The sequence below is a fragment of the Corvus hawaiiensis genome, chromosome 2 (genome assembly GCF_020740725.1).
Source record: "Corvus hawaiiensis isolate bCorHaw1 chromosome 2, bCorHaw1.pri.cur, whole genome shotgun sequence".
Lineage (NCBI taxonomy): Eukaryota > Metazoa > Chordata > Aves > Passeriformes > Corvidae > Corvus > Corvus hawaiiensis.
The window spans coordinates 31,984,972-31,996,670 of record NC_063214.1 but is presented as its reverse complement, the minus strand read 5'-3'; the positions used below and the strand labels follow the sequence as shown (position 1 = coordinate 31,996,670).

The following is an 11,699-nucleotide window of genomic DNA, read 5'->3' as shown; positions in this document are numbered from 1 at the left end:
GCATAGTTTTCCATTCAGATAAGTAAGTCCTAGCCTCTGAAACTTTTATTTAACATTAAGGAGAGCAAAAAAGAATAAAAGCATAATCACTGAATAAATAGCCACACAATCTTCTATTGAGGAGGCATGCTAAGACAAATGAAATATCTGAGTCCAGCAGACTGCCAGAGGGCTTCTCTTAGAATTGAGTATGTATCAGCTCTGTTCTCACTCCTTCACAGTGCACCACCTTTCAAAATATATCCTAGAAAACCATTTTCCGTAGCTCCTTAAAGTGCTTGCTATTGGCTTTGTTTTTTACAATTGCTTGCAGGCTGATTTAAAGGGCTATTTCCTGTAAAATTCAGTGCTGATTCTGGAAAATGACTACAACAAAAAATACCCTTTCATATTCAACATAATCAAAAGTGGTGGATTTCATAATATAAAAGCTATGTCCTGTGCTTTACTGTATTAGCCTTACAGCTATAATTCAGATGATAGATGACCTTGTGTGAGATGTGGAGTTGTACCTACTTATGGAAAACTCAGGCTAATTACGGTGCTTGGTGACAGCAAAATAGAAAAAATCCTTATAACCTAAATGATGTGTACTAAAATGTGAGGCAAGAAAAGCCTTGAATTCCAGAGATTATGGGGCTATCAAGCGGAATCGATTATATTTCACATGTAGATAAAGTCTTTCTGGTGCAGAATCACTTGAATCATGACTGTTACAATGCAATAGCCACTAGATCACAACTCAGACTTATGTCTGAGTTGTTCAAAATGTGTATTTTAACTGTAATGCCACAACAAGAAGTTATATGGAAGCATAGCCTTTGCAGCTACATTTGAAACTGTATGAACTTCCTGGCCATTCAAAATACTTTAGAAGGTGTCAGCAAGACATTGTTTTTTCAGGGTTTTTTTTGTTAGAAATACATCCATAATCTCTACCATTAGTTACACCTGTGGACCAGACAGTGAAGTGTCATCACTCATAAAAATTCTCTTCTGTTCAGCCCCCAAATCTGCTGTCCCCATTTGTGATGTAGATCAAACTGAGATACTAAAGCTCTTAATATATTTTGCAATATCTCAAAGTAATGCTTGTGAAATCAAAGGCTGACATATTAAAAAAAAAAATTACCTCCTCTCTCCTGAGCAGAACCCTCAAGTCCTTTCTTCTGTATTTCCACCAAAGTTTCATTTTATGTCTCCTCTTCTTACCCTTTTCATCCTCCTCAATATCTCCAGTTATTGCTCTGTGTTTCAGAAGTTAAGGCTTAAACTCAGGATTCTGGAGATTTCAGGTTCCACTCCTACCTTTGATTCTGATGAAATATGTGTTTTGAGTCATCAAGTAACTTGCCAGTGCATCTGTAAAGAGGAGTTGTTTGCATTTGCCCAGCAACGTGGCATATTTTGAATTGAACTGAATAATTTCCTGTGTGACTATGAGGTATTATTAAGTATCAAAAACTTTGGTTCACCAAACAGCCTAACTAGCTGGGAAAAATTTTTGCCCAGACTGATGAAATGGAAACAAATACGTTTTTAGTAGATCGCTATATAGTTGGATGAGTAAGCTTTGCTTTCATTCTCTTCTCCAAGGCAGGATCAACTTTCCCTGTGACATTCCTGCAGCTTCTTGTTCAAACTCTCTTAAAAAGTTTGCAGTGAGTATATACATGACTTTTTTTCTCTAAGTTTTAACACTGTAATTGTAAAAAGGATCTGGCTGTGTAATTATGAAACCAGCCACTCCTTACCCTCTCCATAACGCACTTTAAGAAAAGTTTATTCCTGTATCCTCAGAGTTATTTTTGCATGTATTAGCCCTTTTGCAGATTTCTTCTTTCTAAACTAAAAAGGCTGTTGCTTGCAATTTTTATAGTTCCACAACACAACTTTATTTGAACTATATGGAAGAGTATGGTGCCTTCATTTATACAACAAACAAAAATTTCTGTCTGCATCTCCCAGCATGGCATTTATTTTTATTACAGCTTTCTTCACAAATTTATATATGCATGTGTTCATTCATATCTGTGGGCATTTTCCATATTTTATCAGACTGCATCTCCAGCTTTCCAAGATGATTTTGAATTCTGAACCTGTCCTCCAAAATTTCGTGGTCAGTCTAAGCCCGCTGTTATGTGTAAATTTAGTAGTGTCCAGTCACTAGGAAAATAAAAGCCCCCCCAAATATTAGATGCAATATTCCAGATACTGCCTTAAAAAGCATGGAGGAAGAGAATCACTTTCCTTAATCTACTGGCTGTGCTCCTGTTAAACCAGATTAGAGTGCTGTACACTGTGTAGTTATTCTCTAGGCATTTACTGAACAACTTTATGCACTTAACTACCCATCTATTGTAGTAATTAATTCTGATTTCTTTGTCAAGCCCTTGGAATTTACTTGCATTGAATACTGCTGATATAATTCATTTTACCACCAAATGATAAAAAGATGGTACTGGCATGGACTCATTGATTTGATGTGTGTTGCTATGGTGAATATCTGCACTGCTTTTGGGATTTGGGCTGCTGGGTTTCAGAGCCAGTTTCCACAGGGCAGCCATCTGACCTTTAAACAAATTTCTGGGACAAGCCTCAGTGGGGCTCAGACCCCTCTCCTTTCAGGAGCTGCTTCTAAGCTGGGTGCTCAATGCTTGAACTCTCCCTGAGCTCTGCTGCAGCTTTGCCTGGGCCTTTCCACCTGCTTAGCTGACCTGGATACTGATCCTGACCAGCAGACTGGAATTACTGGCTTGATCTTGCACATGTCTTATCCCTATGGACACATCTAGTATGTCTGGACTGCTGATGCTGACCCATCACAGTGCTTATTTGCTACCCTTGCCCATATGAGGTGGGACTGTGTGCTTGACAGTCCTATCCTTGTCTGCCTTGTGATGCTGACTTTTTAGGTCCCCTTTCCTTATGGAACAGCTCCTCCTCCTGCTCCTTGACACACATGGCCATTGTAATTTATGCTTCAGCCATAATTCTCCCTGTGGGCTTACAGGTTGTTGAGCAGCTTTTGAAATAGATATACTGATGGTCTTTCTATAAACAGTGTATGGGGATATAGATGTACTTTGTTAGTTGACTCCATGAAGATGGGGTGTTCAGGTTCAGCTAGCACCCACCCAATCTCTCTGATGTTGATTTTGACTAATGGGTAGACATTCTGGAAGAGGGCCTTAAAGTGACCCTTTTCAGGTCAAAACTTGTCATTTCCTGCTGTTCCACCCAAGTGCATAGCACAATATGATCCCAGGAACTGGATAGTCATTTTCCACAGTGTGGAGGAATTATCTACTCATCAGCAGCTCACTTTGACCATTCCTGGAGAAAAACACTGGTCCGGTAATTTCTAGATAATTCCTGAGCATGAGCATAGTTGAGAGTACAGCATCAGAATAAAATCCAGCAGCTGGAATGGCAGCAGTGTCATTCAGATTGTCAGGCCATTGCCAGACAGGGTAGACTTGGCCTGGCGTTTGAGGTCTGCAGTGAGTAGAGGCATGTGAGTCACCCTGGTTCTCTTAGCTGTGGAAACAAAGGTCTTTTCCTGGTGTGGGTTACCAGGATAATATAAAGTTGCATGAAACAATTGCAAGTTCTGTAGTTTGCTGCATATGGGATGAATTGCAATTTACCAATACCCAACCAAATCTAAATTTGGAATTATTTCTGTAAGCAGTCTGCTGACACTATCTGTGTCCAATTCTTTTATTGTACAACATTAGGAGGGTAGTGCAGTACGTTAATAACTACTAACAGATGTAAGTCCATTGTTACATAATTTCATTAAATGTCTAACCTATCCTGTTGAAACATCTCCAGCAGAGATGGTATTTATGATATTTGCTTAGAGCAGTCTCTATACTTGCTGTTCTACTTAGTTAGATTCTGTCAAGTATGGGCTGTATTGCTACAAGTGGATGAATCCATTATCCTGATGAGGCGTGGATGCTATGGCTCTGTTTTCTGGAAGCCAAGCTAAGAAGTGAGGCTGAGCACATACTCCTTGGGCAGGTATCCCCACCCATGGTGGGGAGGTTGGAACTAGGTGATCTCTAAGGCCCCTTCCTATCCAAACCATTCTATGATTGCATCATTCTATGATCTATAGAGACACACTCCAGCGCATACAGTCAGAATACTCAAACACACAGCTGGCCATGCAGATCACACGGACACGAAGTACTTGAAAATTTTACTTTGGGAATGCTTTGAAAATCTAGCTAATGTCACTTTGAAGCCATCAGAATTAGCAAGACATTTAAAATCTAATCATCCAGAGCATAAAGACAAATGTCTACTATTTTTTCAGCAACATTTCAAGCCATGTGACATTCAATTCAGTACTTTACAAAATTTCACCAAACTTAATGACAAATTTGTAGAAGCCTCCTTTGAGGTTTCTTGCTTCACAGTGATGCCTTAGGTTTTAACTTCCATATTTTTTCAAATCCTGTACTGCCTAGTGGGTAAATCTGAGGTTTCTTGTGGCCTGCTAATTTCTGCTCTCTCATGCTAGGTAGACATAACAAAGTCTCTCCAGGCCTGCTCTCCAAGGACACTCAGGCCACCCTAGGCCCAAAAAGTATAAACCAAAAGCCTCTAAAGGGGGGGGCAAGCTTGGGAAATCTACATCATTTACTGAAGCTTTACTTGGAGAATTAACCCCAATATGCAAATGAACCAAAGCTATGAAAGTGTAAAGAACTCGTGACCTGGGGTCCATCTTGGGATCCTGTTACAGTAATCCCCACTGTAACAGGGTCCATCTTGGCAGTAGCCTCTGACTCCCCAGGGTGTACCTTTGAAGGCCCTTCAAATAAATACCTACCTTTATTCCCTTATTCTTGTCTAGTCTCTGGTTTTAGGTAGCCACTTCAGTCATAAACAGCAAAAGACAAAATGCCACATGGTACCAGGAAAACACTTATTCTTCCTGCCATAAAAGGTAAAAATGGCTGTGATAATACACAGAAAGCAACAGAGCAGCAAACTGAAATGCATTCCTTTGTCAGCAAACGCCATTAGCAAACGCATAGAAAATACTGCTGAAGGTTTGAAGAAACAAGCATCAGTACAAATTACACAGTGGAAGAGGATTCCTGAGTGGATGGATGAAAGTACAAATGTTTCTAAAATACCTCAGACTATGGTATTTGACAAATTCCAGTAGTGAAATAAATTAAGAGCTACCTTCTGTAAGCTACTGAAGGGAAGATCTATCACAGAAGCTGTATCCTCAACAGTAAATCATTTCTTTAATAAAACTGCTTTCTGGAAGAGCTGTGCAAGTGTAAAGACCAGTGGAACAGCTCCTTTGACTGACATAAGAGAGGGATTGGGTGGTAAGGTTACATAGCCACTATTACACCTGGAATTCGTTCACTGCAATGCTCATAGAAGAGTTATTACAGCAATGAAATTGGAGCCAGACCTGCAAAAGGTGCTGCAGGATGTCATTGACTTAGTTCATTTCATAAAAACATGAAATGGTAGAACCCTTGCAATACTTTGCAATGACAGGGGAAAGACCAAGAAAATCCTTTATAACTGTGGTGAGTTGACCTTGATTTGCTGTCACATGCTCACCAAGCCTATTAGCAGATATTTGAATACAACTGATAAAGACAAGGACCTGTCCCAGTATTAGAAGAGGCCACAGTAATGACTCTCATAAACTAAGAAGCCATGACAGTGCAAGACATGGAGAGATTAAGTCAACAGACATAAAAAAACAAACCTAGGCATGTAAAGCAGGACATCAGACACTGGAGTGCAAACGTGAGGATGGAAAAACTCCACTTAAGCTGCAGCACAACCCTTCCAATGCAAATCCCTTCACCAAACTGAAAACACTGTAACTGAATCTTTATCCAATTTGCATGCTTAGTCAAATCATCTGAGCTATCAACTCCAAAAACAACATGTAAAATAGCAGAAATATTAAATGACATTAGGATACTCCTGCCTCTGAGATAAATGGGTGAGCATTACCCATAACAGCTCCTTGGAGCTGGCAGTGCCTGGCAGATCTGAGGCTTTCAGGAGCCCAGGAGAAGCTGAGCAATAATTGCAAGCTCTTGAGTTGCAATGGCCACATCTTTTGCTCTCCTTTGTCTATCAATTGCCGCACTTGAATGCATGGCAGGAATTCTAGGAAATGGAATTATCTTGGCTGTCAGTGCATCTAGCTGCATTGGGAGCAAAACATGGTCTCCATATGATATGATCATGATCTCTCTGAGTTCATCTAGAATCATTTTGCAATGCTGGAATACACTGGATTTCTTAATGGCTATATTTTTTGAAACTTCCTATTATAAAGAAAATATTTTCATAGTTTCCGAAGTAATTTTTACATTTCTGAACTACTTCAGCCTCTGGTTTGGTGCCTGGCTTAGTGTCTTCTATTGCATCAAGGTTGCCAGTTTTACACGGCCTTTCTTCATCTGGATGAAGCAAAGAATTGCCAGGCTGGTACCCTGGATGCTGCTCACATCATGGCTCTACTCCTTTGCAGCCGCAATTCCCTTCGCCTTAGATCTCTACAATGAGCACAACAACTTCACTGCTCCTTTACCCATGACAAACTCTTCAGCAATGAGAACCACAAGGAAAGACAGCTTAACTTTATTGATTTATCTCTGTAATGCAGCTATAAGTTTGCCTTTAATACTGTCTGTTGTTTCAAGTGTCCTGCTGATTCGGTCTCTGTTGGTACACACCAGACAGATGCAAAATAATGCAAGTGGCTTCAGGGATCCCAGCTTAGAGGCCCATACCAGTGCCATCAAGTCAGTCTGTTCCTTCCTCATCCTTTACATTACATATTTTATGTGTGTGCTTCTCCTCTTATTCAGTGATTTTTCAACTTTAAGCAGTGGAGAATCTATCTGTATAGTTCTAATGGCTGCCTGTCCTACTGGACACACATTGGTCTTAATTTGGAGCAATCCAAAATTTCAAGTGCTGACAGCTAGGATTTGGCACCACACTAAATGTCCACTCAGAACCACATCCATGTAAAAGACATGGGCTTAGCCTGGGCTTTCTAGTTTAGATCCAAATGAATTAAATTGAAGTCATCAAATAAATAAAGTAATAGATACTGGGATGAGTAGATCAGAGCCCTGATCTGGAATCATGTAGAAGGTGGAAAATTGCTTCACTTGCATGTGAGTCTTGTTATGAAGAATTGTGTAAGTTGTCTCCTATTTGCTGTACTTTCCTCGGAAATCATCACGGTTTCTTTAAGACAACAGAAAAACAGGGCCAAGACTCAGGCTAGGATGTAATCACTTGAAATTATGTAAGTTACAATTTATGATACAAACAGAACAGACTTGTTTGAGCCCAGGCATGGTCTCATTTTATTTGTGAATATTATGCTTGAATGCTGTTTCTGCTTACTACAAGCTCCTATTGAGGATGCTGAGGTATTGCAAATAATTTTGGAATATTTTGCTGATAATTTTCAATTCTGGTTGAATTCTAGAAAAATATTTGTTGATTCTAAAGGTGTCTACTACATCCCAGTATGGTACAGGAAAGAATGGCATGGCCTTTCAAGCGTCGTGTTCCTGCTGAAGTAGTGATCAGTGCCAGTGCATTATTGTTATATCAGGACAGGAGCTTTGGGACCCTTTCCAGCTGCAGTGGGAGTTTATTTACTTCTAAACTGACTGTCACCGAAACACACATGACTTCATCCTCATGTTCCCAAAGGCCCTTCTGATGTAATATAGCTGGTTTGGATGTTGTCAATCTGTTTGAAGCAATGTACCTGTATTTGACCTGAGTTTGTGCCTGCCTTAAGACTTTAAAAAATACCAAGTCAAAGGATAACTTGTGTTGGAGTCTTCCTTCCCCTCATGACAGAAATATTTCACAGGTGACAGAAATGGCTTGCAAGAATGTTTTTTATGCCATTTAACAGACCTGCTGAAAATTCAGAACTTGGCAATGACACCCCAGCATGCCATTGTCAGCACCACTGAAACGTGCTGGCTCCCAGCTCAGCACCGTGCAACACCCGTGTTGGGAGGGTTGGTCCATCCTCTGCCCTTCCCTGCTGTCCCCTCACCGGCCTTCAGGAACAACCCTCAGACCTCTCCAACCCCACCAACAGGCAAAACACGTGGGCTGTGCCCAGCCCACAAACCGTGTGTGCTGTCCTGCTCCTGGCTGAGCTCTGAGGCACACGGCTGCTCAGCAGGGACACCCTGAACAGCTGCTCTCACACGGTTTAGTTTACCTTCCATTATTCCACATTCCTCATGCCCATGAGAATTGAAAGTGCTCCCTGTGCTACTTTCCTGCCTCTTTCAGTACATCTTCCCTCCAAAGCTTTCTTTGCATACAATTAAGTTAAACACTTACCAGTTCATTAACATGCATTTGGGAATCTAGGAGGGAAAGCCGACAGAAATACATGTAACATATATAAACAAATATACATATACCTGAGGTGGATGCTCACAAAGTTTTACTCCTACAGGTGCATGATCAAAAAGGTTTGATCACTGCCCTAGGCAATCATTGATCACATTAAGCACTGGGAAATGCAATCTGCTCAAAGAAACAGCCTTGAAAACACCTCAGAATTTCTCCTTTGATCACTGCCCACAGCTTCTTACTGTACTGCTGACAGCTACTTGTGTCACTGCATTTATAAGAGCCTGTTGATGTGTTCTGGGCTGCAGATAAAATGTGAATCCCAAAGCTTTCCACTAAACCCAAGCCTCTCCACTCACCTGTTTCTTGTTGTCTGTGGAAAGTGTTTGAATTCACTTCTTTTAGCACATACAAAGAATTCTAAAAGCATGGATGTTCCATATGGGAGCAAAATTGATTCAATTAACACTTGTGCCATTGCTCCTGTATGTAGTGCTGTATATTGCCAGATCTTAAATTCCCTAGGCAAATTCCACATCTTTTCAGGAGGCTGGTGAAAAATTGGCAAGTGAAGCACTCTGGCAAAAGAACTTTCCTTTTCTCTGTCCTTGTCTTTCTGCAAATTTATTGTTCTTTTCTGGATCATTCAGAGGGAGCATGCAAAAATAATTATAATGCTTAGAAATCTCCACACACAAAAGAAAAATATGATAATCCTCTTTGCAGCAGCTATTTGAATATATCTGATATAGAAAAGGAGATGACCCAGGGTAAGAAGAGGCTGTGGCAATTATTTCATACCAAATTGGAAACCATCAACAGTGCAAGACATGGAGAGATTAAGGCATCTGACATAAAAAAACAAATCTAGGCATGTAAAAAACAAATCTAGGCATGTAAAGCATAGAAAAGGAGATGACCCAGGGTAAGAAGAGGCTGTAGCAATTATTTCATACCAAATTGGAAACCATCAACGGTGCAAGACATGGAGAGATTAAGTCAACAGACATAAAAAAACAAATCTAGGCATCAAAGCATAAAAACCAAATCTAGACATCAGACACTGGAGTGCAAACTTGAGGATGGAAAAACTCCACTTAAGCTGCAGCACAACCCTTCCAATGCAAATCCCTTCACCAAACTGAAAACACTGTAACTGAATCTTTATCCAATTTGCATGCTTAGTCAAATCATCTGAGCTATCAACTCCAAAAACAACATGTAAAATAGCAGAAATATTAAATGACATTAGGATACTCCTGCCTCTGAGATAAATGGGTGAGCATTGCCCATAACAGCTCCTTGGAGCTGGCAGCGCCTGGCAGATCTGAGGCTTTCAGGAGCCCAGGAGAAGCTGAGCAATAATTGCAAGCTCTTGAGTTGCAATGGCCACATCTGTTGCTCTCCTTTGTCTATCAATTGCCGCACTTGAATGCATGGCAGGAATTCTAGGAAATGGAATTATCTTGGCTGTCAGTGCATCTAGCTGCATTGGGAGCAAAACATGGTCTCCATATGATATGATCATGATCTCTCTGAGTTCATCTAGAATCATTTTGCACTCTGGGACTATACTGGTTTTGTTCATGAGTCTATTTTCTGAACACTTGTATCGTGAAGAAAATGTATTTGTAGTTTCCAATACAGCTTTTATATTTCTGAACTGCTCCAGTCTCTGGTTTGGTGCCTGGCTTAGTGTCTTCTATTGCATCAAGGTTGCCAGTTTTACACGGCCTTTCTTCATCTGGATGAAGCAAAGAATTGCCAGGTTGGTACCCTGGATGCTGCTCACATCATGCCTCCACTCCTTTGCAGCCGCAATTCCCTTCGCCTTAGATCTCTACAATGGGCACAACAACTTCACTGCTCCTTTACCCATGACAAACTCTTCAGCAATGAGAATCACAAGGAAAGACAACTTGACTTTATTGATTTATCTTTGTGAGGCAAGTACAGCTTTGCCTTTAATACTGTCTGTTGTTTCAAGTGTCCTGCTGATTCGGTCTCTGTTGGTACACACCAGACAGATGCAAAATAATGCAAGTGGCTTCAGGGATCCCAGCTTAGAGGCCCATACCAGTGCTATCAAGTCAGTCTGTTCCTTACTTATCTTCTACATTACATATTTTGCTTGTTTGCTTCTTCTCTTAAGCAATACTTTTTCATTTTTAAGTGATGCGCAATCAGTGTGTGAAGCTGTAATGGCTGCCTGTCCCACAGGACACACATTGGTCTTAATTTGGAGCAATCCAAAATTTCGAGAGCTGACAGCTAGGATTTGGCACCACACTAAATGTCCACTCAGAACCACATCCATGTAAAAGACATGGGCTTAGCCTGGGCTTTCTAGTTTAGATCCAAATGAATTAAATTGAAGTCATCAAATAAATAAAGTAATAGATACTGGGATGAGTAGATCAGAGCCCTGATCTGGAATCATGAAGAAGGTGGAAATTTGCTTGACTTGGATGTGAGTCTTGTTACGAAGTGTGAGTTGTCTCCTATTTGTTGGGGTCCCTCCCCTGCCGTGTAGCCCTGGGACAGGGGCCCTGAGGGCACAGACACGGGGTTTCCCTGCCCCTGCTCAGCCTCGTTCCCATTGGTTGGTTTGTGTTCCCTGCGCGGGCAGAAGGACCCTTGGTCCCGTGACTGGAACAGTTCCTCGGCAGAGCCCGGCCATGCGGCTGGAGAAATAAACATCTCTGAAACATCTAGCAAGAATCTGTCTGTTCATATATATTTCCTTTCCATGGGACTCCTGGTTTGGTATATGCGTGTTGCAGGATCCCCACTGCAACATAATGGTGGAGAATTGTGAGCAGAATGATCCCCGATCCCTAAGCGACTGATTTGTGTGAGTAAACCCTGGAAACTTTGGATTCCTCTTCTTGGTTTTGCTTTGCTATTCCATATCTAAACTATGGAGGAACGGTGGGAAGACTCTTGGCTCTCAGAGCCGCATATGGACATTTATCTTAAACTTAAAATGATTCTTGAACAACGATTTGTGAATTTTAGCTTGATTCAAGCTCAAAAAGAACTGAAACACTTCCTGGCATGGTTGTTTAAGAACTTTTTCTATGTTTCTTGGGATTTAATTCTTACCAAGGGCTTTTGGAAAACCATTTGGACACAGTTGATACTGGAGTCAAAATACATGCCGATGGAAGAATATTTCCGTGAATATTATTTAATTACCGAGACTGTTGAGCAATGTCAGCTGTGTCCTGGCGAAGGGAAGCCTGGCGCAGGGACCTTGCAGCCTCGGCCACGTGCACCGAGTACTCTGC

At 41.0% G+C, this 11,699-nt stretch overlaps 2 protein-coding genes across 2 annotated transcripts; both read left to right on the top strand.

Moving 5' to 3' along the window:
- The first annotated feature begins 6,105 nt into the window (after positions 1-6,105).
- On the top strand, positions 6,106-7,041 carry LOC125322241 (taste receptor type 2 member 40-like). Its single transcript, XM_048295938.1, has one exon. The coding sequence runs from the start codon at positions 6,106-6,108 to the stop codon at positions 7,039-7,041; it is 936 nt and encodes a 311-aa protein (XP_048151895.1).
- A 2,753-nt stretch (positions 7,042-9,794) lies between these two features.
- On the top strand, positions 9,795-10,730 carry LOC125338364 (taste receptor type 2 member 40-like). The gene has a single exon (XM_048329040.1). The coding sequence runs from the start codon at positions 9,795-9,797 to the stop codon at positions 10,728-10,730; it is 936 nt and encodes a 311-aa protein (XP_048184997.1).
- The last annotated feature ends 969 nt before the right edge of the window (positions 10,731-11,699 follow it).

What these genes read in the sequence shown, in the direction of transcription:
- LOC125322241 (XM_048295938.1), top strand. Translation starts at nt 6,106, where the DNA reads ATGGCCACATCTTTTGCTCTCCTTTGTCTATCAATTGCCGCACTTGAA.
- LOC125338364 (XM_048329040.1), top strand. Translation starts at nt 9,795, where the DNA reads ATGGCCACATCTGTTGCTCTCCTTTGTCTATCAATTGCCGCACTTGAA.